The sequence below is a fragment of the Ambystoma mexicanum genome, chromosome 2q (assembly GCF_040938575.1).
Source record: "Ambystoma mexicanum isolate Mex_15411 chromosome 2q, UKY_AmexF1_1, whole genome shotgun sequence".
Lineage (NCBI taxonomy): Eukaryota > Metazoa > Chordata > Amphibia > Caudata > Ambystomatidae > Ambystoma > Ambystoma mexicanum.
In genome coordinates this window covers 1,144,209,035-1,144,231,624 of record NC_090924.1, presented here as the reverse complement: position 1 = coordinate 1,144,231,624, position 22,590 = coordinate 1,144,209,035, and the positions used below count along the sequence as shown (strand labels likewise).

General features: G+C 46.3%; 1 protein-coding gene across 2 annotated transcripts in view; it reads left to right on the top strand.

Moving 5' to 3' along the window:
- The window catches only part of GLCCI1 (glucocorticoid induced 1), a 654,614-nt gene that overhangs the window by 164,961 nt on the left and 467,063 nt on the right, over positions 1-22,590 (top strand). For both annotated transcript variants that reach the window (XM_069648520.1, XM_069648519.1), the window contains exon 2: positions 11,860-12,011. In XM_069648520.1, coding sequence (XP_069504621.1) covers positions 11,860-12,011 — 152 coding nt within the window. The remainder of the gene's footprint in view (positions 1-11,859; positions 12,012-22,590) is intronic.

Below are 22,590 nucleotides of genomic sequence, written 5' to 3'. Positions count from 1 at the left end.
ATTCAAATCCACTGCCGACCGCGAAACCCGATTTCTAACACAAGTTCACGGCACCCGTCAGTATGGAGAAAGCCAAAAACCTGTGGCCCTCCTAGCATGGCTGTTAGCGCCAGATAGAAAACCCCCACAGATCAAATGTATCCAAAATCCCCAAGGAGTGCTAGTCTACGCTGAAGAAGAAATAGCAGAGTCCTTCTGCGCTTTCTATCAAGACCTTTACAGCTCAAAATACACAAGCAGCCCAGCAGCTCTCCAGCAATACCTCGAAGACACAGAACTATACTGGGTTAACAACCCGCTGAGAGAACCCCTGTATAAACCACTGACGATCGAAGAAATCTTAGCAGCAATAAAGGACCTCTCCAGCACAAAAGCCCCGGGCCCTGACGGGTTAACAGGGGAATTTTACAAGGCATATGCCCCACTCGTCACCCCAAACCTACTGCGAGTATTTGAAGAAGCACTAGAGTAGGCTGCTTACCCCCCACGCTCCGCAAAGCAAATGGAATAGTACTCCATAAAACAGGAAAAACCCCTGAAAGACTGCGTGTCATACAGACCAATTTCATTAAATAATGTAAAAAAATCCTCACAAAGAGCCTCATTTCCAGACTGCTCCCCCTGATTCCTGGTCTAGTGTTAGCTGATCAAGCTGGTTTCATACCAGGCCATAACACAACCTTTGTCATTAGACACCTATTTGGCGCAATCGAAGCACTAGATCCATCGTCCCAAACCACAGCACTCCTGCTTGACGTAGAAAAAGCCTTCGACTCTTGTCGAATGGCCATTCCTCTTTGCGATTTTAAGGAAGATGGGCCTGGGCGAACGCTTCCTAGACCTAGTCTCCCTCCTCTACAAACACACTCTATCCAGTATTGTACTTGGGAAAGTAAAGTCCATGCGTATAGAACTCCAAAGGGAGACTAGGCCAGGATGCCCCCTGTCGGCTCTATTGTTCGCACTGGCAATGGAACCCCGGGCTGCCTATGGAGAGAGGTCTCACCTTAGGACTCCATAAATTAATAATGTACCTATATGCTGATGATGTGGCCTTATTTCTCAGTAACCCAGCTGAGAACCTAAACCCAGTCATGCGCAAAATTATCCGATTTGGCACCCTTTCAGGTTTAAAAATCAACCACACAAAATCAGTCATATTTCCACTTACCCCTGAAACGGAGGTATACAACGATGACAACAGGTTTAAGTGGGAACACACAGGAGTTAGATACCTGGGAATTTTGATGTCCAAGAATCACCTAGACCTTTTCCGCGATAACTATGGGAGAGCAGTCGATGGCCGGCGCGACAAAACATCCAGGTGGAAACAACTCCCGCTTAAACTATGGGGCCGGGTCTTCATTGTAAAGATGGGTATTTTACCCAGACCCCTCTAGCTGTTTGTAAACATCCCTCTCCTATTATCACAAGTTCCTCCAATCGTTGCGCAGCTTAATTCTCAAGCTCATTTGGGCAGACAAGCCAGCGAGAGTAGCCCATGCCACACTTATCTGACCGATTGCAAAAGGTGGTCTAGCTCTACCTGATTTGGAGCGATAGTACTGGGCTTCTCATGCCCAGTTTCTCTGACACTAGAATGCAACCCAGTTCATTAGACCCCACGTCCAAGTTGAACGCGCTTTAATAACCCCCAATCTACTACGGGCTGCCATTATATGTGACATTCAAGTCCCTTGAACATAGTGTACACCACATACGCAATATGGAAGAAAATTGCTCCAGTCAGGTTCTCTCCCCTTATACCAGTGAGATTCATAACGGGGATCCCACTCGCAGCAGAAAAGGTGTACCGCCAATGGGCCAACAAGCTACAGATCGACACACTAAACGACCTATTCATAGACTGGACCTTCCTCACGCCACAACAGTCGCAGGAACGAGGAGCAGATTCTGCATTAGACACATTTATTTACTTCCGTCCCCGTCATACACCCCAATCGCTTTTCCCCACGTTCCCATAACAACCACCCTTGTGGCATCTCCTCCACGGGGTGATCCAATCCCAAGGAGAGGGCAGACTGGTGTCCACGATTTACAGTAACCTCTTGTCCGACACTACAACTCAGTTACTGACCCCGAAAACGAGATGGGGGGGGGGAATCGATGGGGATCACTATCCTAGATGAAGGCTTGTCATACTTCTGTGGCAAACCCAGAAAGTGTCTCTAAACTCACGCTACAAACTGATAAATTTCAACTTCATACACCAAGTGTACCACACCCCAGCCCGGCTTTACAGTAGGCGCCCAACCATACCTGCAACATGCAAACGTTGCGGCGCACCAGCTGCAGACTTCATTCATCTGGCCTGGGAGTGCCTGTTATTCAGTCGCTTTTGGAGAGAAGTACAAGAACAAACCTCTGCAATAGTGGGAGAACCAATCGAACACAACCCCAAGGTTGCAATGCTTGGTTAAAACGAAAGACATGCCGATCTCAGTGAGGGGGTTGACCGGCTTGTTGCTGGTTCTGGCCTGTCAGAGGGGTGGCCATGACCTGGGGGGAAGGGACACCCCCCGGCCCCCACAGCACAACTGTGGCTACAAGACATAGCATACTGTCAGGACACTGAAACAAATTTCATCAAGACTCTACCCCTAGACGCAAGGCCCCCAGACCTATGGGGTCCATATATCAATTACTTGATCTCAGTACCAAACTGAAACAACCCACAGAACTTACATTATCAGCTAATGTACTATTGGACATTTCATCTCCTTGGCAGGAGCCCGATCCAGACCCTACTGCATACGTGTATGACTGTTCTACATCCTGCTCTGTTACCATCGTGCGGGGGGGGGGTGTAGGGCGGCATGCACGTGGCATGTGGTTGTGATTTGTTATGTTTTAAAATTGCCCCAAAAAAGTTTTTTAAAAAAGCAATGACGTTCGCCTACAACCAAAACCATACAATAAAAGAACATTCGGTGGGTCGTCTTTCCCTCATCTGGCAGCAAAAACCTGTAACTGCCGCCGTAAAAACATTCGCAATACAAAGATCACCTGAAATTCAGAAAACTACTTAACTCCACATCAGAATCAGAAGGAAACGATGAGGAAAAACAAAGACCCTGTGGGAACGTTAACCAATACAGGCAACCGAAGAGGCCCTCAGGCACCTGATCGCGGTAGGTAGGGACCCCCACAAGAAACCCAGCGAGAAACCCAGAACCCCTTAATTTAATCCTCTCTAGCCCGAGGACGGGGGGAGGCTGCCTCAACCTCTTATGCACAGATACTGCTAGAAACTTAGAGGAACCCGCCTCCCTGCAAATGCGTGTCGATTAAACTGCCACATAATGTCCAACACACAGGACGATCAGAGATGATGAGCACAGAAGTCCAAAGCAAGGAGGTAAACCCCAACTCTAAAACCTCAATCTTCTGCAAACGCGCAACCACATCTCCGCACAGCAATCTGATGCACTTTACCACACTGCAACAACAAACACACAACCATGCACAACAGAACATGGGAATTGCCCCAACCTAAAATCGCACCCAAGCTCAGCCAATCGTGCAATCCGAACTGAAACTGCCAACAGGCCATTGGAACTCTCACTTTACCTATCCCCGCTATAATAATATGATATGGCATTTGTAACAAGCCTATACACAAGTGTTTCGAGGCACGAGTACCCTACTAAACCCCCCACCCTTCCCCTCACTCCACACTCTCCTTTCCGATCTGGTGATAGTGCACGGTACAAATACCCTTTAACATTAACATAAACCCTTACAAACCCTTCCAGCTCAATGGAGAGTAGAGGGATTGATTGTATGCATTCTCCATTCTCTCTGGTGTTTTATACCATCATTAGCACACCTTCACTGCACATTTTCTGTTACACATCTGGAGCTTCCAAAAGTGCGCATCTATATAGCGACCAAACATTTATCATCTAATTCCCTACCTTGACTTTGCTGCCATTTCTTTCATATATTCCTCCTTAATTCATTGATCCCTTCTGTCCAGTAGTTTGAATAGTGTTGAAATCTTGCATGATTGTTTATTAGATACTAAGGTTAGTACCAGTGCCGTCGGCTCTCTGTTCCCATGCTTTCTTATGCCTGGTTGGTTGGCCCAGTGCCTCAACTGGGCACACTGAAATCGCTCTGCTTCTGGTATCCAAAATGTTGTTTTACACTCTTCAAGCAAGAGGATTCTGGTTTACATATAGGTCCTCTAGGAGAGGCAGGCCTCCCTCCTTCCACTCCCCAAATCTAACTAGGTCAAATCTGGCAGAGAAGTCTGGATTATTCCAAACTGGGGAGATGTGACCTGCCATAGATTTAATGTCCAGTCTACGTGCTGCCCTTTTCCAATAGTAAATGGAGGTTGCAGTGGAAGTCAGAAGTGTAGTTCTGAGGTTCTGGCGTGTGAGTCTTGGGTGTGTGGCAGGAGCACTGAGGACCAGCTCTCCTCGGTCTGTTTCCATTTGGGAGTTTGGTCCACGATATGAGGCAAACATATGGAATACCTGTGCTGCAAGGTTATATCTAAACATTTTGGAACTCGTACAGCCCCATTGTTGATTCCTTTGAGCATAATCCTCCTAGCGATGCATGCTTTTTTTATGCCACCATATGAATGGTATTATTCTACTTTAAAGTTTCCCCAATTCTCTATCGGGAATCTTGCCTGGTAGGGCAAGGCATTGGTAAAGGAATCTGGGCATTAGGTTCATCTAAATTGTTGAGATATTCTTCCAAACCAGATTTCCTGTTTCTGCCAATGGTCCAAGTCATCATAAAGATTCTCAAATAAGTGTGGGAAGTTACACCAGTATGTGTATCGGATTTGATTTGAGATCCGGACCTCCAGGTAGTTCAGGTCAGAATTGACCCCAGTAATTGGACTCCTCTTTGCTAGGGCCCTTTGGCAGGGCTTTGGTATCAGAATCCCCAGCTCATTAGATTTGTCGGCTTTTCCATGAATTCCCAGACTTGCCGAATTGCTCAGATTCCCCTATTAAGGCCGGGAGCGAGGTCTCGACCTTCCGTAGTGTAAGCATGACATCGACACGAGACCTCTGAGATGTTATCTCTGCATTGAATTCCCTTTACACTTTTTTTTGTCGAATTCTGGTGGCAATAACGTCTCCATAATTAGGGTGTAAATTAGGGGAGAGAGCGGGTTGTCTAGTCTGGTCCATTGAGGAATCAATAGTTTGTGTGAACGGGCCATTAACTCTTAGGAGTGTGGGGGGTTGTTGTTAATTGGCGAGAACCAAGTGCCGAAAAATAGGCCAAAACCCATTATGATTGCGTACCTTCCCAATATAACCCCAGTTCACCAGATTAAATGCTTTGAGCATCTAGGGAGAGAATACCCAGTTCCACTTTAGCGCTGATGGAAATTTCGATGAGATTTAAAACCCTCTGGATATTGCCATGGGCCGACCTATTGGTCACAAATCCTCTCTGGTCCTGATCTGTAAGTTTACTCAGGATACCCATTAATCTTCGAGTTAACATTTTTCTAAATCCTTTAACTTTGTTCATGATGCTAATGGGCTTATAGGCATGACATTCCGTCTGGTCTTTACCTGGCTTGGGAATGACAATCAGAAGAGATTCCTTCATTGAGGAGGTTAGGCGACCTGAGGTTCAAAAAGAGCAGAGTCGTTTCGTTGTGTGTGGGATTAGAATGTGTGAGTATACTTTGAAGAACGGGGCTGCGTAGCGGTCTGGTCCAGGGGCGATGTTCAACTATTTTATTACCTCTCCTTCAGTCTGAGTGATGGGGTCCTCGAGAGCGACACCTGATGGGTAATTTGCCTGTAGCAGCTTAGCATGGGGCAAGCCAGTCATTATTCCGTGATAATACTCTAGCATAATATCTCGTTTCTCCTGCTCTTTGAAGTGGAGAAACGTGACCGACCCTCTAAGTGCCTGAATATTATTTCAGGAGCAAATCCTTTTAAGTTTATAAACCAGTAAACCATTTGCTTCGTTTCCGTGCCTGGAATAGTATTGTTTGGTTTTTGTTGCGGCTTGCAACAATTTATTGACTTAATTCCGATTGGGCTCTGGTTTCCTTCAGTTTTCGCCAGAACCTGCGTGTTTGGCTTTGTGCTCTCTTACCAGCGTTTTTACCACCTCCTTTGAAATGGGCTTGGCAGAGTTTGTTAGTTCAGTAAATGAGGCTGTGCATGCCAGGATTCCCCCACCCCCGTAGTGATGCTTTCATCGCATCCCAAGTTGTGGATGGGGGGGCCACTCGGGGGATATATTTACATTCAGATAATTGGTTAAGCCGCCAAGAGTTCCCAGCGCACTGCTGCGTCTTTTAAGAGAAGGTCATATAGTCTCCATGGGGGCTTAGTCGTTTACGGTCTATTTAGTTTACCTAATTGGAGCCATAACCAAGCCATGATCAGAGATAACCCGCAGTGAGAATAGCGACTTCCTCTAGGCAAGAGAATAATGGCCCGGCACGAGAATTGGATCTATTCGTGAGAGATCCCTGTGTACATGAAAAGCGAAGGTTTAGTCAAGCGCCCCCTCATTTGCCAATCTCCGAATATCCACCACCCCCAGCTCTCTCTAAAATCTAGCCAGTTCCACTGCATTTCTGAAGTCAACTTTGGTAAGGGGAAGAGTTTTGTCAGTTTACAGATCTGGCATCAAATTGAATTCACCACCAATTACTAGCTGACCTTCATTGAAGGAGACAATTTGCGGGACAATTGACTTTAGAAAGCGCTCTTGCTCATTGTTTGGCCCAATAATTGATATAAAAGTGTACTTGCGCCCAAACAGTTGGCCCTTAATCAAAATGTACCTCCGCAGCATATCTCTTAAGTGGTGCCTCCCTGCTCAGGAGCAAGGCAACCCCCCTTTTCTTCTCCCCAGATGTAGCAAAACGTTTCTTATATTTTTTATGCAGACATCACTATTCATCTTTAATTGGCAAACGTGTCTCCTGTAAATGTCAGTGGATAAGTCTGCTACCCTACGCATCACTGATTTTTGTTGGCGAGTTGAGGTCTTGCACGTTCCAAGTAAACACTTGCAGTTCACTGATCTTCTCCTTAGCCATTTGGAGATAAAATATTTAGAACTGTTTAGTTGGCTATCACCTATCATATAACAAGCATTCAGCAATGTGGCATTATCAATATGTAACTGATATTGGCTAGAGACCCTGTGGCAGAACTGCGTTTTGACTTTTGTAACATATTTTGCCAACTTATTCTCCTTCCTCCCCCCCCTCCCCCCTTCCCTACATCCAAACCTTGTGAGTGAAATATTTTAATCCGTCCCAGGTCCTCCAGCAAGAACCATACAACCTCAGCCCAATTTTAAGAATAAACATGTAACTTTTGATCCCAGCTGCTATTGACCAACTAACTCAACTTAATGATCATAACCGTGGTCCTGTAAATAGTGAAGGGCGAGCAAACCCCAGCCACACATTTTCACTACCCTGTTAATCATCTGCAGTCACATAGGCCTGTCCACCTTGATCCCTCGGGAGGCCCTTTTGGTCTTCTGCACTTCTCCCACCAAGACCGTGCTGTAGGGTTCTCAACGGGGTGGGATCTTGGACCATTAGCCCATGAGTCGACCTCCACCCTCAACTCGGGATTGAGTAGATGCTCAGCTTCTTTCATGGAGCAAATGTTCCAACTCTTGCCACCTGCCGTGAAAAGTAAGTCTGTAGGGGAGCCCCCAGCTGTATGCAATCTTTCACTCTGGAAGCCATTCAGTTAAGGGTCGCAGGTCTCTCCTTTCCACCAGTGTGGACTATGCCATGTCTTAGTACAAGGAAACGGTTGCATTCCTAAATTTCAACCTTGGATAATCCCTCCAGGCTTTCATAATGCTTTCATTTATTGCATAGAAATGGACCCAAGCTAGTGTTTCCGGTGGGCCAGACTGCATTCTCCTCCTAGACCATTCTCCTCAGGAGAGTACGGTGAACCCTGTCCAGCTCCATGTCCGCGTCCTACCAATTGTGGCATGATGAAGTAAGGGGGCTGACATGGTTTCTCATTTTGACTATAGGTTTTTAGTAATGACTCAAAGAAAGTAAACCTGTGTTTCCCTATCTCTAGAGGGGTTGTGCCTGCCTCAATAAATACTACTTGGGTGCTCATCAGGATGTCGGTCAAAACCAAAAAGTATTGTTCTTTGCCCAAGTCAACTACTCTATCCTGTATGGAAGGCATGGTATCAAAGCAAGACAGATGATCACAGTTCAAGGGTCTTTATTAAGCTGTAAAGTGGGTGAGATAAACACCTAATCTAAAACTAAATCTAAGTTGGGAGCAAGCTACGACCATCAAATAATAAGAATACAGTCCTAGTGGAGTCTAATCAAATTTAAAGGGCCTATACTAAGAACACCTATTGCCAAGCCTTACCACTACGCTACAAAATAGTGTGGGATAATGTTCACAAGAAAAGAAAGAGTGTTCACAAAGTGATAAATCGGGATGTTATCGCCGGTGTCTTCCTTTCCCATGTTAGCACTGTACGAGGTGGGACTCTTGAGCACAGCATACTCCTGGGCTTCTGTGGCACAATCTTACAGTTCCTTTCCACTATATCGGGGCCTTCTGTACCCAAGTCTCTTCTCATGCAAACCTCTCTTGCTTCAGAGGTTTGATATGCCAAACCAACAAAACAAAAGTTCCTTCTGATAACCTTCACGCAGGGTGGTTACTCTTCACTCTTGGATCCCCCTCAGCCTGGCTCTGATCCTTGTTTCAGCTTCAACTTCCCAAAGCACTTATTTAAACAGAGACTTCCGAAGGGCATTCTCATCTCACTGGGGCACTCTGTTAGCCTATGTCAAGTGCAGGGTTTACAAGATCACATTTCGTGTGGCGTTCCCCTCAGCCCGGTGTAAACGTCACTTTTACAATTGCTTTATCGGCACAACTTTTACAACTTGTCAAGGGCTTTCGATTGTACAAGGGGTTTTGCTAGACTATCATTGCGGGAGTGTTCCACATACTGCTGACATCCGTCACACCACTCGCCAGCTGCGATTCCCGGTCTTATGTTTCTTTCATCAGAGGCTTTGCAGGTCTGGGTTGAAAAGGGCAAGGGCAACTCCCTCCTTGACATCCTTTCAGGTCTTGTTGCTTTTAGGCTCTGTTTGAACTGCTGTCTTGGAATAGTGGTTTCCTTGTACATCAGCCTTGCTTGGAATGTGCCCTGGTGCTATGCCTTTTATCCCAGCGGGGAAGGTAAAGGGCAGTCAGGTGTATATAGTTGTCGGCAATTGCCTGACTTTGCCTGACCCTTGTGTTGGGACATGTGAGGTAAACGGCTCTGATATTAGTCCGTTGTCGCTCACGACGCGAGAAAGTGTTCATTTTGGAAAGGAGGGGGTTGAGTTTCTAAGTATCCTACTGGGCAGGATGTGGAAAATGTGTCCTAAGGAAGGGGATACCCCGTCTCACCCTTTGGTGTGCCACCTCCACTCCCCGAAGACCCCCCAACAGGTGATCCTCACACACTGGTCCACCCCCAGGAACTTGATCCCATAGCGATGGCCTTGTCCTGGCCACCTGGATGACGGATCCCACGGGGACAAGCGGGCGAGACACTTTCAGGTTTCTCACAATCCCTACCACTGATAGCTGAACCACCCAATGTTCCAAGCTCCTCTTAACAAAAGCACCAGGAGAATGATTCCCTTCTCCTGGTGGAATCCTCCAGTCTTGGCCGACTTAACAGCAGTCTCTTGTGAAAGGGTCTGTTTCACCAAAAGCACTTGGACCAGGAGAATGACTCCCTTCTCCTGGTCAACTCACGAATTCATTATTTGCTTGTGTTTCTCAATTTCATTATGCGAAACCGCAATCTGCTTAACACACATACAGGCATTACATGGCTTATGTGGTACTAGGTCAGTGCCAGAAGTGCTGGAGAATGTTTTTGGGGATATTGTTTGTTTTATTACTTGTACTGCGCGCCAGACCCAAGGGTATTAGGGCGCATTGCATACGACAACTTAAAGCTTGGTTACATAACAGTTTAGGCACATACAGATACAATAAATATACATAACCGAGCAAAACACAAAGGTACATGTTATTACAGGATGGGCAAAGTACATACCCCAACGGACAGTAGAACACTAAAGGGCAGGTAAGTATGTACAAAGATACAGGTTGGTCAGCTGGGGGTGGACAGGCATAGTTGGTTATGGACGGATAGAAATATGTTGCTTATTTGTCCGCGTCTTTGATCCACCTTATGAAGTTCTGTCGGAATGGAATGTAAGGTATGGTTGATCTATGCGTAGTGTAGGGGGTTGGGAGTTCCAAAGTTGGGCTGCTTTGACCTGGAAGCTGCATCCTCCGACTCTGGAAAGATTAAATCTAGGTAGTGAGATGCCGTTGGATTTGGAGGATCTGGTGGATCTTATTAGATTTATACTGGTGAATCTCTCAGATAGATAGGAATGTGCAGCATTGTGGGACAGTGTTTGCAGTTGGCAGTTTTTACTAGACATCTATCATGGCAGATCAAATTCATGCATATGCCACCAGAACATCGCCTCATTTTGCAACTTCATTCTTTGTATGTGCTTTATCATGGAGCACGATTCTAAAAGGACAGTGAACAGTTGAAAAAATAAAGGATGATAAAATAACTTCACATTTTTAATAGCAATCTATAAAATGAGAACTGTCACATTAACCCTCACTTAATATAATTAAAAACAGATGATTTAGAACTTTTCATAAAGTAGTTGTATATGATCCATGCTCTTTCAATATCTTCTGCACTCTTAATACTAAGTCCAGATGAATGTGGGAATCCTTGCCGTTGTCCATCATGGTGACTGCTCAACCAGCTCCACCTGCTCGCAAGCCTCCAAACTACGCCAGAGTCGTGCATCTATTAACACTAGGTTTTGAATTGTCCTACAAGGTATTCTGTAATGCATCCTGGTGTCGATGGAGGTGGCCCTCCAAAGAGCCTTGAATGGTTAACAATCGGCTTGTCACAGAATTGGGCCGTAATGGACTTCAGCATTTTTGGTGCCCTATAATCGGGAAGGATTAACAGACTGGGCCCAAAGTGAACATGAGCATGCATACCATACAACACAAATATGTACACTTTTAGCAAATATAGACGCTTTAACTCTAGGGGTATAGTACCGGCATGTTACCTGCCGGTATGTCACTTTTGGGAGTGAGACTTAAGACCAAATTGGGGAGAAGCAGGGGATCATTGGGGTGCAGTGGGGTACTGGATGGGTGTGGCTATTATGAATCTCCACAGACCTATTACAATAGGGAAATACGAGGATTGTCAGAAATTGATATAGTGCTATTGGAGACTGTTGGGTTGATAGTGGGACATTCCTGGGGAAGGGTTAGAACATGGGTGCAGGGTTTTAGTGGCAATTCATTAAATATGTTGGGCTACCTGGAGAAGTAAATGAGAGGAACAAGTAGTTTCCTAACATATGTTTTGCTGGTCATGCGATCAGTGGGATAGCAACTTTCAAGAGAAGTGGTTATAGGTGCTGTTGCCTCTTTTGGAGTGTAATGGGCACATCTTGCCAAGGTAAGTGTAATTCCTTCATTCATCTCTGCTTGTTTTGCTACAGTATTCTGCCCCTTACTTTCTAAGTAGTATCAGTGTGATAAACATACAAGTAGTTGGTTTTATTTGATTTTTATAATGATGATAACTTGCATTTGCAGAATGCCATGCATGGACTTCAACCTTAATATCAGGCAGTATTACTCTGATGATACTGCCCAAAAAAAAGCAAGCTGAACAGGTTACATGCTTTCATATTATGTTGCTAGACATTATAACTAAGTTTTTAATTGCAAAAATGTGTTTTTTTAGTTGAGAAGCCGAAATCTCATAAAATAAGGACCTCCAAAGCCATAAGACGAACATCTTCATTGGACACAATAACTGGACCGTATCTCACTGGACAGTGGCCGCGGGATCCTCATTTGCACGACCCTTCATGCATGAAAGATGAATCTACACAGGTATAGTGAAGCCTAGGATCTATATATGCTGTAATATTCTCCCTCTTCTGTTTCTCCTGAATGTTTTGTTCTACTTCTTGTTAGGACAGACTTTCTGAAGTCCAACTAAGGGCTTAGTAAAACCATTCAACTGAGACAGTACAAGACTCCACTCTTCGTATAAGGCTGTATCACCTGAGTATAAGGTAGTGTAGACAGAGCAGCCAGGCTCATATTTGGAGGGAGAGAGGGCTGTCGAATCAGTACAAACAAATTGTTGTGCACATATGGTCCACAGAAATGCTATGTATTGTAAAAATAAAGGGTTTATTTAAATACAAGTAGACCAAGGTAAATCTTGGGAAAATAAGTACCGTCACATTATATATAACAATTCTAAAAATACAACACTATGCTGTAAAGTACACAGTCCAAAGCATAGACCTTATTCAGAATACCGTAATTCTAGGGAAGTCACACCTTATCATACACATTAATTATAGGTCTCACCTATTCATGGGAAGTAAAACCACAAGTTACTTTCAGATTTCTTTACAGTAATTCAAGGGTAGTAGACCCTGTCAGTTATGCAGTGACACTCACCAAGGAAATCACATAGTAATCCAACTGGCAAATATACTTATCTGAATAGTGGAACACAGATTCAAGGCACAGTATATACCTCTACTACGTTTGTGATAACACACAGTTATACTACGTGAGTAAAACCTTTTTGGTGTAATATTCAATTAGTTGCTTTTCAGCTCAGTGGAACAGTCTATGATAAGCAAGAACTCTTTACACTAATTTTGGATGCACCAGGCAGACCAAAGTTAGCTACACCTTCAAGAATGGCACACAGCTATTCTAGGCAGGTAAAACCTAATGTGCAATAACAAACTTGTTTTAGGATGGCACACAGCTAACACAAGTAAAACCTATATATTTTTTAAAGGGGCTATCAGCAACTTAAAGCTAGGTATAACCTAAGACCGACTTGTTCTGGACACGCTAATAGCAAGTCAAGGGAAGCAAAACCCAATTGGGGACACTCATAGATTTATCCCAACAGGAATAGTAAAGTGGAACCAACAGCATTTACTTTTGGGGAAGAGGCACAACCAATTCACAGAGGAGTAAATTAACCTTGTATATACTTTTCAGAATAGTGGAACACACATTCAAGGTAAGTAAGAACTTTTGTAACTGTTCACACTCAGTTACCAACCAACTTCTTTTACTAGTAAGTCACTTTCGAGTGGATTTTGTCCTCCAACGTATTCCTCATTTTAGATGTATTCCATCCAGCTTTAGCACTTTAGCTGCTTCGGAATTTTTTTTCGGCAGCGGGCGCCGTTGCGTCGATGTCGATGGTCCCTCGAAGGCCTCCGTCGAGGGTGACGTCATCGTGTATACAAGTAGCATGCGCGGCGCCTGTTGGCCTCAGTTCCGTTTTTCCGCGGTGCATGTTACTTCGGAGATTCGGCGCACCTTGAGTTCTGTGACGCAGTGAATAATACTTATATTTATATCGATATGTTATCGACGCTGACTACTATCCTGCGATCGGGTTTCAAAAAGTGCAAATCTTGCGGTTCGAAAATGTCTATCATGAACCCGCACCGAGAATGTCTCGGGGAAGGCCACGACGTGGAGGCCTGTATGAAGTGTCAGGCAATGACGGGGAAAGCCTTGCGAGAGAAGAAGGGAAAGCTACAGGTAGGCCGTAAATCCGACCGGAAAGCCTCTAGCGTCGAGTAGTGTCTTATCGATGCAAAAGGCATTGGTCCAGGTCCCGAAGTGATTACCATCGCTCGTCATCTTCGATGAAAAAATCAAAGAAAAGACGCCACAGGTCCCCTTCCACCTCGTCCTTGGATGAATCCCCAAAAAGGATGAAATGCCCCACAAAACATTCTTCATCTGAACAGTGGGAAGCATTCAGAGTTAAAATGATGGAGGTGTTCGAGAAAGCAAAACCTCGGTCCGCGCCTTCTTCGGAAGCAGGACGGGAGTGTCATCGCTCCGACACTCGCGTGCCCTCGAGCCCAGATGATCGAAGAAGGAAGGATCGAGAACCTTCCAGAATGCCGAGCGAAAGACTGCTCGAGTCGACCGCTCGAGGTCACTGACACCGTCCGAAAACAAACGCACCGCGAAGGGCAAATCTTCGAAGAGCGCCTCGACGCCCTCCAAGCCGGCTCTGTCGACGACCACTATTTCTTGGGCGCCATCGACACCTGTGTCGATTCCGAAGCCCTCAGCGCCAAAGGTTCCAAAGGCTCCAGTTCAGCCAACTCAACCAGAAAAAGGAAAGGATGCCTTCAGGGTCCACTAACACACCTCTCCCAGAAAAGGTTTTTAAACCTCTTCATAGGAAGGAATTTTTCAAGTCCCTGACTTCAATTTTTGAAGAACAGGAGAGATCTGATGAGGAGAATGCACCCTTTGGACTTGAATATGGTACCCCAAATGTCCCAAAATGCCTGATTTCTGAAGAAAGCAGGATGAGGGACCTGGTGGAATCCTTACATAATGCAAGTGGCATTGATACATCGCCTGAAACATATTTTGGCAGGCCAGAACCAGGGGAGCATGCCAGTCCCTCATACCACCAACTTATGACAAAAGTGGTTGATTATTTAGGATGGGCTAGACCACCAACCCAATTCATCCAGGATGATTTGACCGACATATTGGGCCATGGTCCCACAGAAGATCCAATCCTACCCTTCCATATAGCCTTACAAAATAGGGTGGCCAAAAATTGGGAGACTCTGAATTCTATTCCTCCAGTGAATAAATCCCTTCCTTCTAAATACCGCCCTGCCAGTAGCGACCCTGGCTATCTGTCTAAACATCCCACTCCCGAGAGTCTGGTGGTCCAGGCAGCCACAGCTTCAAATAAAATGGCGTACCCTTCTATCCCTCCGGACAGGGACGACAAGCGTGTGGATGGCTGGGCGCACAAAGTATTTTCAGCTGGGAGTAGGGCGTTAAAATCCGCCAACTCCACATGTGCCTTTGCAAAGTTTTGGTACAATCTGTGGGAGTGCATTGCAGTGGCGGCGGAGCACATACCAGAAGGGGACGAAAGGGAAGGATGCCTAGCCATTGTTGGAGATGGAAAGGAGGCTATGCAGGAATCCCTTCAATCTGGTTTGGACACTGCAGATAGTGTGAGCAGGTCCATGAGTACTAGCACGGTAATGCACAGGTGGTTACGTAAGTCGGGTTTCGCACCAGATGTGCAGAACCGCCTTCTGAACATGCCTTTTGACGGGTCTCACCTTTTTGGCAGCAAGGCTGACGAAAGCCTTGAGAGGTTGCAGACTTCAAAAGCAGCTGCCAAGTCTTTAGGAGCTGCTATTAGGCAACCTCAGCCTTTTCGTGCGCTAGGACAATCTTGGAGGGGACGATCCTATCATTACTACTCCTCATATGGAAAGGCGAGAGGAATGGCCAGTCAAAGGGACCAGAAAAAGGCCACTTGCGGTGGACGAGGAAAACGTGCAAAGCCAACTCCAGCTGCAGCCTCTTTGCCATCAGCGGCTGCAGCAACCGCCACAAAACCGCTTTGAGGACTTGCATCACAAGACACCAGTGGGAGGCAGGCTGTCGCAGCATCTGCAAGAATGGCGAGCCATTACTTCAGATGTTTGGGCTCTAGAAATAATAGCCCAAGGATTCTGCCTCCCTTTTCTAACGCAACCTCAAAGCAATCCACCAGGGAGACACCTTTTGAAGTTTTCAGACCCGCTCCTACAGCAGGAGGTTCTATCCCTGCTGGAGAAAGGTGCTATAGAGCCAGTACCTACAGTACCTGTAGCAGAGAGAAACCAGGGATGGTACTATCCTTATTTTTTGATCCCCAAAAGGGACAGAGGACTGAGACCCATCTTGGACTTAAGAGGCTCCTCAGGAAGGACAAGTTCAAGATGGTTACCCTTTCTCAGATTCTTCAGGCCTTGCAACTTCAGGATTGGTTGGTGTCCCTGAAGCTCCAGGATGCTCAAGACATTCTTCAGATGGTTTCCAAATTCCAAAATGCCCAAAGTCTCCATGCCTACGACTTCTTAAGGTTACTCGGCCTCATGGCATCCTGCATCTTCCTAGTGCCAGAGGTACGCCTCAGGATGAGATCCCTTCAATGGGCTCTAAAGACTCGATGATCCCAGTTCTCAGGTCAAATGACGGATTTTCTTCAGATTCCGAACAAAGTTCGGCAGGATCTTCTGTGGTGAACTTGCACAGAGAATATCCTAAAAGGAGAGCAGTTTTGGCAACCATGGCCGGAGATTACGGTAGTGACTGACGCCTCACTCATGGGGTGGGGCGCTCATGCCAACGATCGGACATTCAGCAGTCGCTGGTCTCCATCGGAGTCGAAACTACATACCAACCTTTTAGAGCTGAGAGCAATCAGACTAGCGCTGAAGGCTTTTCTACCATCTGTCAGAGGAAAAAATGTCTTGATAATGACGGACAACACAGTGGCCATGCATTATCTAAACAAAAGAGGTAGTGTAGGGTCACTACCTCTGTGCAGAGAGGCAATGCAGCTCTGGTATTGGGAAATTCAAGAAGGAATCTCCTAAACGGCAGTTCATCTAGCCGGGGAGGAGACTATGATGGCGGACGCTCTGAGCAGGGAGAGCACGGTGTCCCAGGAGTGTGAACTGGTTCAGGAAGTCATTCAAGAGATCTTCGCCCTTTGGGGAACCCCTCAAGTAGACCTATTTGCGACCGGGATCAACTGGAAGTGCGAAAGGTATTGCTCAAGGGAATTTCCCCCAAGAGGAGCCCTAGGGGACGCGTTCGTGGTGGAGTGGAACTTCCCACTATTATACGCGTTCCCTCCGATTCCCGTCATTCATCAGGTCATCAGGAGACTGAGACGGTTCGGAAACCGCATGATCCTAATTGCCCCGGATTGGGCCAGGAGAATGTGGTACCCGGACCTTCTAGACATGCCCATCTGTTCCCTGGTACGTCTTCCTCAGAGAGAGGACCTTCTCTCACAAACTGAGGGTCAGGTTCTCCATCCAGAGGTCAAGATTCTCAACCTTCACGCTTGGTATCTGAAAGGCTGAGATGCAAGGATTGGGACCTTGCAGATGATGTCATGAAGGTGTTGCTTTCGGCAAGAAGACCAGCAACAGAATCTCTATACCGTTGGGAACATTTTTTGCAATTGGTGGAGAGAAAAGAATGTCAATCCTTTTCTATGTTCTATCCCGGAAGTACTGTCCTTCCTCTTGTCCCTAGCACATAGAGGTCTAAATGTTGGGACCATTAAAGGTTATCTTGCAGCGCTTTCCATCTTCAAGCGCTCGTCGGAAGAATGCTCCTATTTCATAATTCCTTTAGTAGTACAATTCTTAAAAGGACTACCAATGTGTTTCCTCCTTACCCTTTCCAAGTACCAATTTGGGATCCTAATCTGGTTCTAAAATGCTTAATGTGTGCCTCTTTTGAACTCTTTCACACTTGTCCATTAAGATTACTGACATGGAAAACTGCTTTCCTAGTTGCTTTAACATCTGCAAGAAGAGTGAACGAATTGCAGGCACTGTCTTCTGGGCCACCCTATACTGTGTTCCATAGGGACAGAGTGGTATTAAGGGTTAAACCCTCATTTTTACCTAAAGGTGTGTTCGATTTTCATTCAGAATCAGAAGATTGTTCTACCCGCATTCTATCCTCCACCTCATCCCAGTAAGGAAGAGGAAAGATTGCACAGGTTAGATCGCAAAAGAGCTCTAAGCTTTTACATTTCTAGGCTTTCCAAGCTCAGAGTGGATAATCAACTTTTCATTAGCTACACCGGAAGGAAATTGGGTTAATCGGTGTCGAAACAAACCATATCACGTTGGATTGTACTTTGCCTTTCAGAATGCTACAGATTGGCGGACAAAGAACCGCCAGAAGGCTTAAGGGCCCATTCCACCAGAGGCATCGCCTCTTGGACAGCCCTTCAAAGAGGTGTTCCCGTAAGATCCATTTGTGAAACAGCAACTTGGTCTTCGCTGCATACTTTTTCAAAATTCTATAGTCTGGATGCATCCCAGTCTAAGGAGCTGAATTTTGGTAAAACGGTACTGTATTCAGCAATTTAAGGGTATCAAAAAAAAAAATCTACTCCCTCCTCCAGAGAATTGTCCATTCTGCTTTGGGAGTCTATCTAAGATGAGGAATACGTTGGAGGGCACAATTCACTCGAAGAACAAGTTACTTACCAACTGGTAACATTCTTTCGTTTGGATGTTCCACCAATATATTTCTCATCGCCTTCCAAACCTACAACTCTGTAGATTTTTCGGGCTTATTGCAACTTCAACTCTCGCAAGGTTAATACCCGACTACCATCACAATCTACACAGTAGAACAAGAGTGAGGGGGAAAAACAGAACTGAGGTCTGTTAGGGAGAATTCTCTGTTAAGGCTAATTTCCCAAACCTAGTGAGTCCCCCAGCAGCTTTGCTGGATTTTTGGGGTTTATTTTTGTTTCTCTCCTGCTAAGAGTGAGACTCTTTTCCTCCCACTCTTAAACATGATTTGAGGTGTTCCTTTGACTTTGTGTTTTTTGGGCTATGGGGTCCTTTACCCCATAGGGCTTCATATGTTTTTGGTATGTGGTTTACACAGCACCCTCCGTGCAGTAACCCAGGGGTGTCATAGTGACCCCCAAACATAGACTCCATACCCTGGGACTGACTACTGTCTCCCAGGGCATATAAAGTCACCATTGGCTTTACTAGTCCCAAATTATGAACAGAAACCCGTACAAACCATCATATTGTGGACGTACTGGTCGGGGCAATTCGATTGCCCCGGGGTCTGTTATTCGAGGGGGCACGTCTCCGTCCCCCCTGATCGAGTTTTGGCTGGTGGCAGTGGATACTACTTTTTATATTCGACTGCGAATATTTTCCTATGGGATTTTCCCATTGTTCGAGGCTACCACTTTTTAATATAGCCTCGAACATACCGCCGGTTTATTGAATTAATATAAAATCACCGGTTGGTAATTTTTGCCAAAACTCGGGAAAATGGCGTTTGTGTTCGCTTTTGTTACTCCAACCCAAGTCGGGCCCTTTGTTCCACTTTTTCGCTGGCTTCTCCACAGAAGCCTCCAAAAGTGGTGCCACTCTGTCTGGGTACCACAGGGGGTGTGGGAGGGGGTTTAGGCACCCTGGACTGAGTTGCCTTGGCAACTCAAGTCGCACTCTTGTGTGATTGGCCCAAGTGGTGAGCCGCCCGGCTCACCACTTAGCATGTTTGACAGCTATGCTGAATGAATGGGGGTTTGCTGCATAAAAGCAGGGCTTTGGGGGACTGGAACTTCAGAAGTCGCCACAGGACCTAAAGAATCCGAAGAGGGAGAAGCTGAGCCGACCTGCAACGACGACGCCACCGGTGGAGCCCTGCTGAACCGTCTCGCTACTTTTCCCGACGACAGAGGAGATCTCCAGCCCGGAGAGTCTTCTTCCTTTGACTGATGGGGATAACCAGTTTGTCCGTCTTTTTGCCTTCCCGGATCATCTTGTGGCCGCCTTGCTTGTGCCAAGCACCCCGGCAACCGGGATACCACGGTTTTTCCACTACCGCGAATAAAAGGGTCTTACCTTTTAACCGGAGAACTCCGCGGCTGGTTTCTTCCCTGGCAGTGCAACGACCTTCAGCTTTCCTCCACGTCGAGACCATCTCTTACTCTGGACGACGCCGTGACTTGCACCTGCTGCCAGGAACAACTTTCCCCGCTGGAGGATCCTCTCCACGTTGAAGGTGCTGTGTCCGTCTGGCCTCCCTCGCAACGGTCTGTGTGGGGTGACTCTTAAAGTCTCCACTTACCACTTGGGTTGGCCCTAGGCTGGCTAACTGAACTTTTCTGAGCTGACTTTGTTTTCTGAACTCCTTGCATGACTTCAAGACTTTTTAGCTGTGTGATCTTGGGCGCATTGGTGCTCTGTTCACTCTAAGAGGGAGCCTGGCCTCTGAACTTTTTGCTCACAAGTAGACTTGACTTTCCTGCCTTGCTCGGTGCTTCTAAAGTATTGTGTTGTGTGCTTTTCCTAATTTCTGCCTTTTTCCCCTCCCTTTTTCTTAATTTATTGGAGTGCCATCTTTAGTTAAGCGCTCACCTCTGTCTGGAAATAAGTGGTGTTAACTAAGACTTGTCGAATAAGGGATGTACATCTAGTAATAATGACTGTGTTGAATTTATTTACCTCTTTTTGTGCTAGTGTAATTTACAAGTGTGTCTTTAAATAAATATATACTTTTACACCAAAGCTCTGGTCAGTGTTTGCTTGTACTACTGTGTCTCTGTACCTATTGTGTATACTCTGCATACTTCCTAACTCAACTTGAGAGAAGTCTGACTGCTCAGCCACAGCTACCAGGTAAATCTGGGTGGTACAGACTGCTACCAATTGGGTTTACTGCCAACCACCTGTAGTCCTAAATCTTTTGCAGTGGACCCTAAGGGAACTGCACAGGTTTCTGCCTAACAAGGTCCTACAGGCGCTGCGTGTGCTACTTGTATACCCGATGACGTCACCCTCGACGGAGGCCTCCGAGGGACCATCGACTTGACGACATCGATGCAACGGCGCCCTCTGCCGAAAAACATTTCTGAAGCAGCTAGAGCTGGATGGAATACATCTTAGATGAGGAATACGTTGGTGGAACATCCAATCGAAAGAACGTTACCAGTTGGTAACTAACTTGTTCTTTGAACACTTGTTATTCTTTTCAAGGCAGACCCCTTTTCTTATCCAGTCCTTCCCTTATTCTATAGCATGAGTACACTCGGAGACAGAAGAGGGACCCTAGTGGTCTAGGTGCCAGCTGTAGGCAGGGTGAGATGGAGCTCCGTTTCAGGCAAAGTCAGAGTTCCAGATGAAGACCATTCAAACAAGTAGGTATTTCACTTTAAAGTTAGTTGAGGGTAAGGGGCTTCAGAGAAGACATACTAGGTGGATTCTGCTGTGGGCCTGGATGAACTGGATGAGTGGCCTCCCAACAATCACAGAAATACCCCAAAGCTATACATAAATCACAAAGGCTTAAGGTCGGTAAAATACCCCAGCCAACACAGTACCTCAGCACAGAAGAAGAGTTGCAGCAGGAAGACTTCAGGATCTGCAGCCAAAAACCCAGCCAATGGATTCCTTTGTCAAGAAGACGGAAGACAGGAATGTGGAAGTACTTTTGCAGCAGGGATCACAGGAGAAGGCTCCAAGCACGAGGTTTCTTGCGGCTGGATGTGGCTCTGTGGTTTTGGCGCCCTGTCAGGAGCCAGGAAGAACAAGTATCACTGGTCAGATTCTCGTCTTTTGCAAGGTCCAGCACTCTGAGGGGACTTTTCACACTCGTTCCATGTCTCTGGAAGTCCAGCAGGATGCACACAAAGTTTCAGCTAGATTCGGAATTCGGAAGACTGCACCGCACAATGGCTCGAGGTCCCAGGGTATTGGGGTATTGTAGCCCCGCAAGGTCGCAGCACCACGTGGGATGGCTCAAGATGCAGGTCTTCTTGGGACTAGTGGATCTCACCTGCCTTTGGAGTCGTGTTCGGGACTCTCAGGTCGATTGAAAGGAAGGGCTACAGCAACCTCTGGTTACACAGCAGGGTCTCCGGTCGTGGGACACAGTCTCAGCTGCGGTTTCTTAATCTTCCTCTTTGGATTTGGTTTCAGTGATCGACTGCCTCTTCAGCTTCCAGGATCTTACTTTTATGCAGGAACCTAGCCAATCAAACCACCATGAAACATATGAACTTGGGGGGTGGCGGGGGCGATGGGGGATAGGGGGTTGGAAGTCCTTTCAGGACAGCCAGCCTCCCAGTTTGAACTGGATTCTCGCTGTCAGGCTCGAAGACAAAGGGGTGCAAAGTTTTGGACGACTCAATTGCTTCCTGCCTTCAGAGACACTCTGGAGCCTGGGCGGGGAATCCACAGGATTCCAGCTGAAGATCAAAATCACACAAAGGACTTTCCCACCGTGGATGTCAGGGGAAAGAACAAGAGAGGACGAGGAAACCACCTGCGGTAAAGGTGCACCAAATTAGTTAAGAGGTTCACTGCCACCAGCCATTAAAGGTAAGTTTGTTCTTGTAACATAAATGTTACATTTAGATTGAGAAAGGGGATGCCCAGTATCTCCCCAGCACTCCTCATAAGATGGGGGGGGTTGTTGGTCTCACCTAATAAAATGTAAGAGGATCCAAAGATCCTTTCTGCCCTTGGAACTGTAGTTCTCACAAGGTTAGCCATAGAAAGTTAAAAGGGGAGCCACAAGGGCAGTCCAGTGTGAGAAACCTGAGGCGTTTCTCCCAGGTTATTCCCGGGGATCCTTTGTTGAGGTGGCCAGGGGAGGGCCATCACTCTTGGATACCAACCTTGGGGGCAGACGAGCGAGGGAGGATAACCTGGGCAAGGGTTCCTTGAAGACTGCGAGAGGAGCAACCTTGGGCAAGACGTTGTATCCCATTTTCTTTCAGATGCACCTCTACCCGATATCCCAGCAGTCCTTTATTGGATATTGCCACCAAAATCCCATCCCTCCCTTGTACTTTCCCTTATGGAAAAGGAGA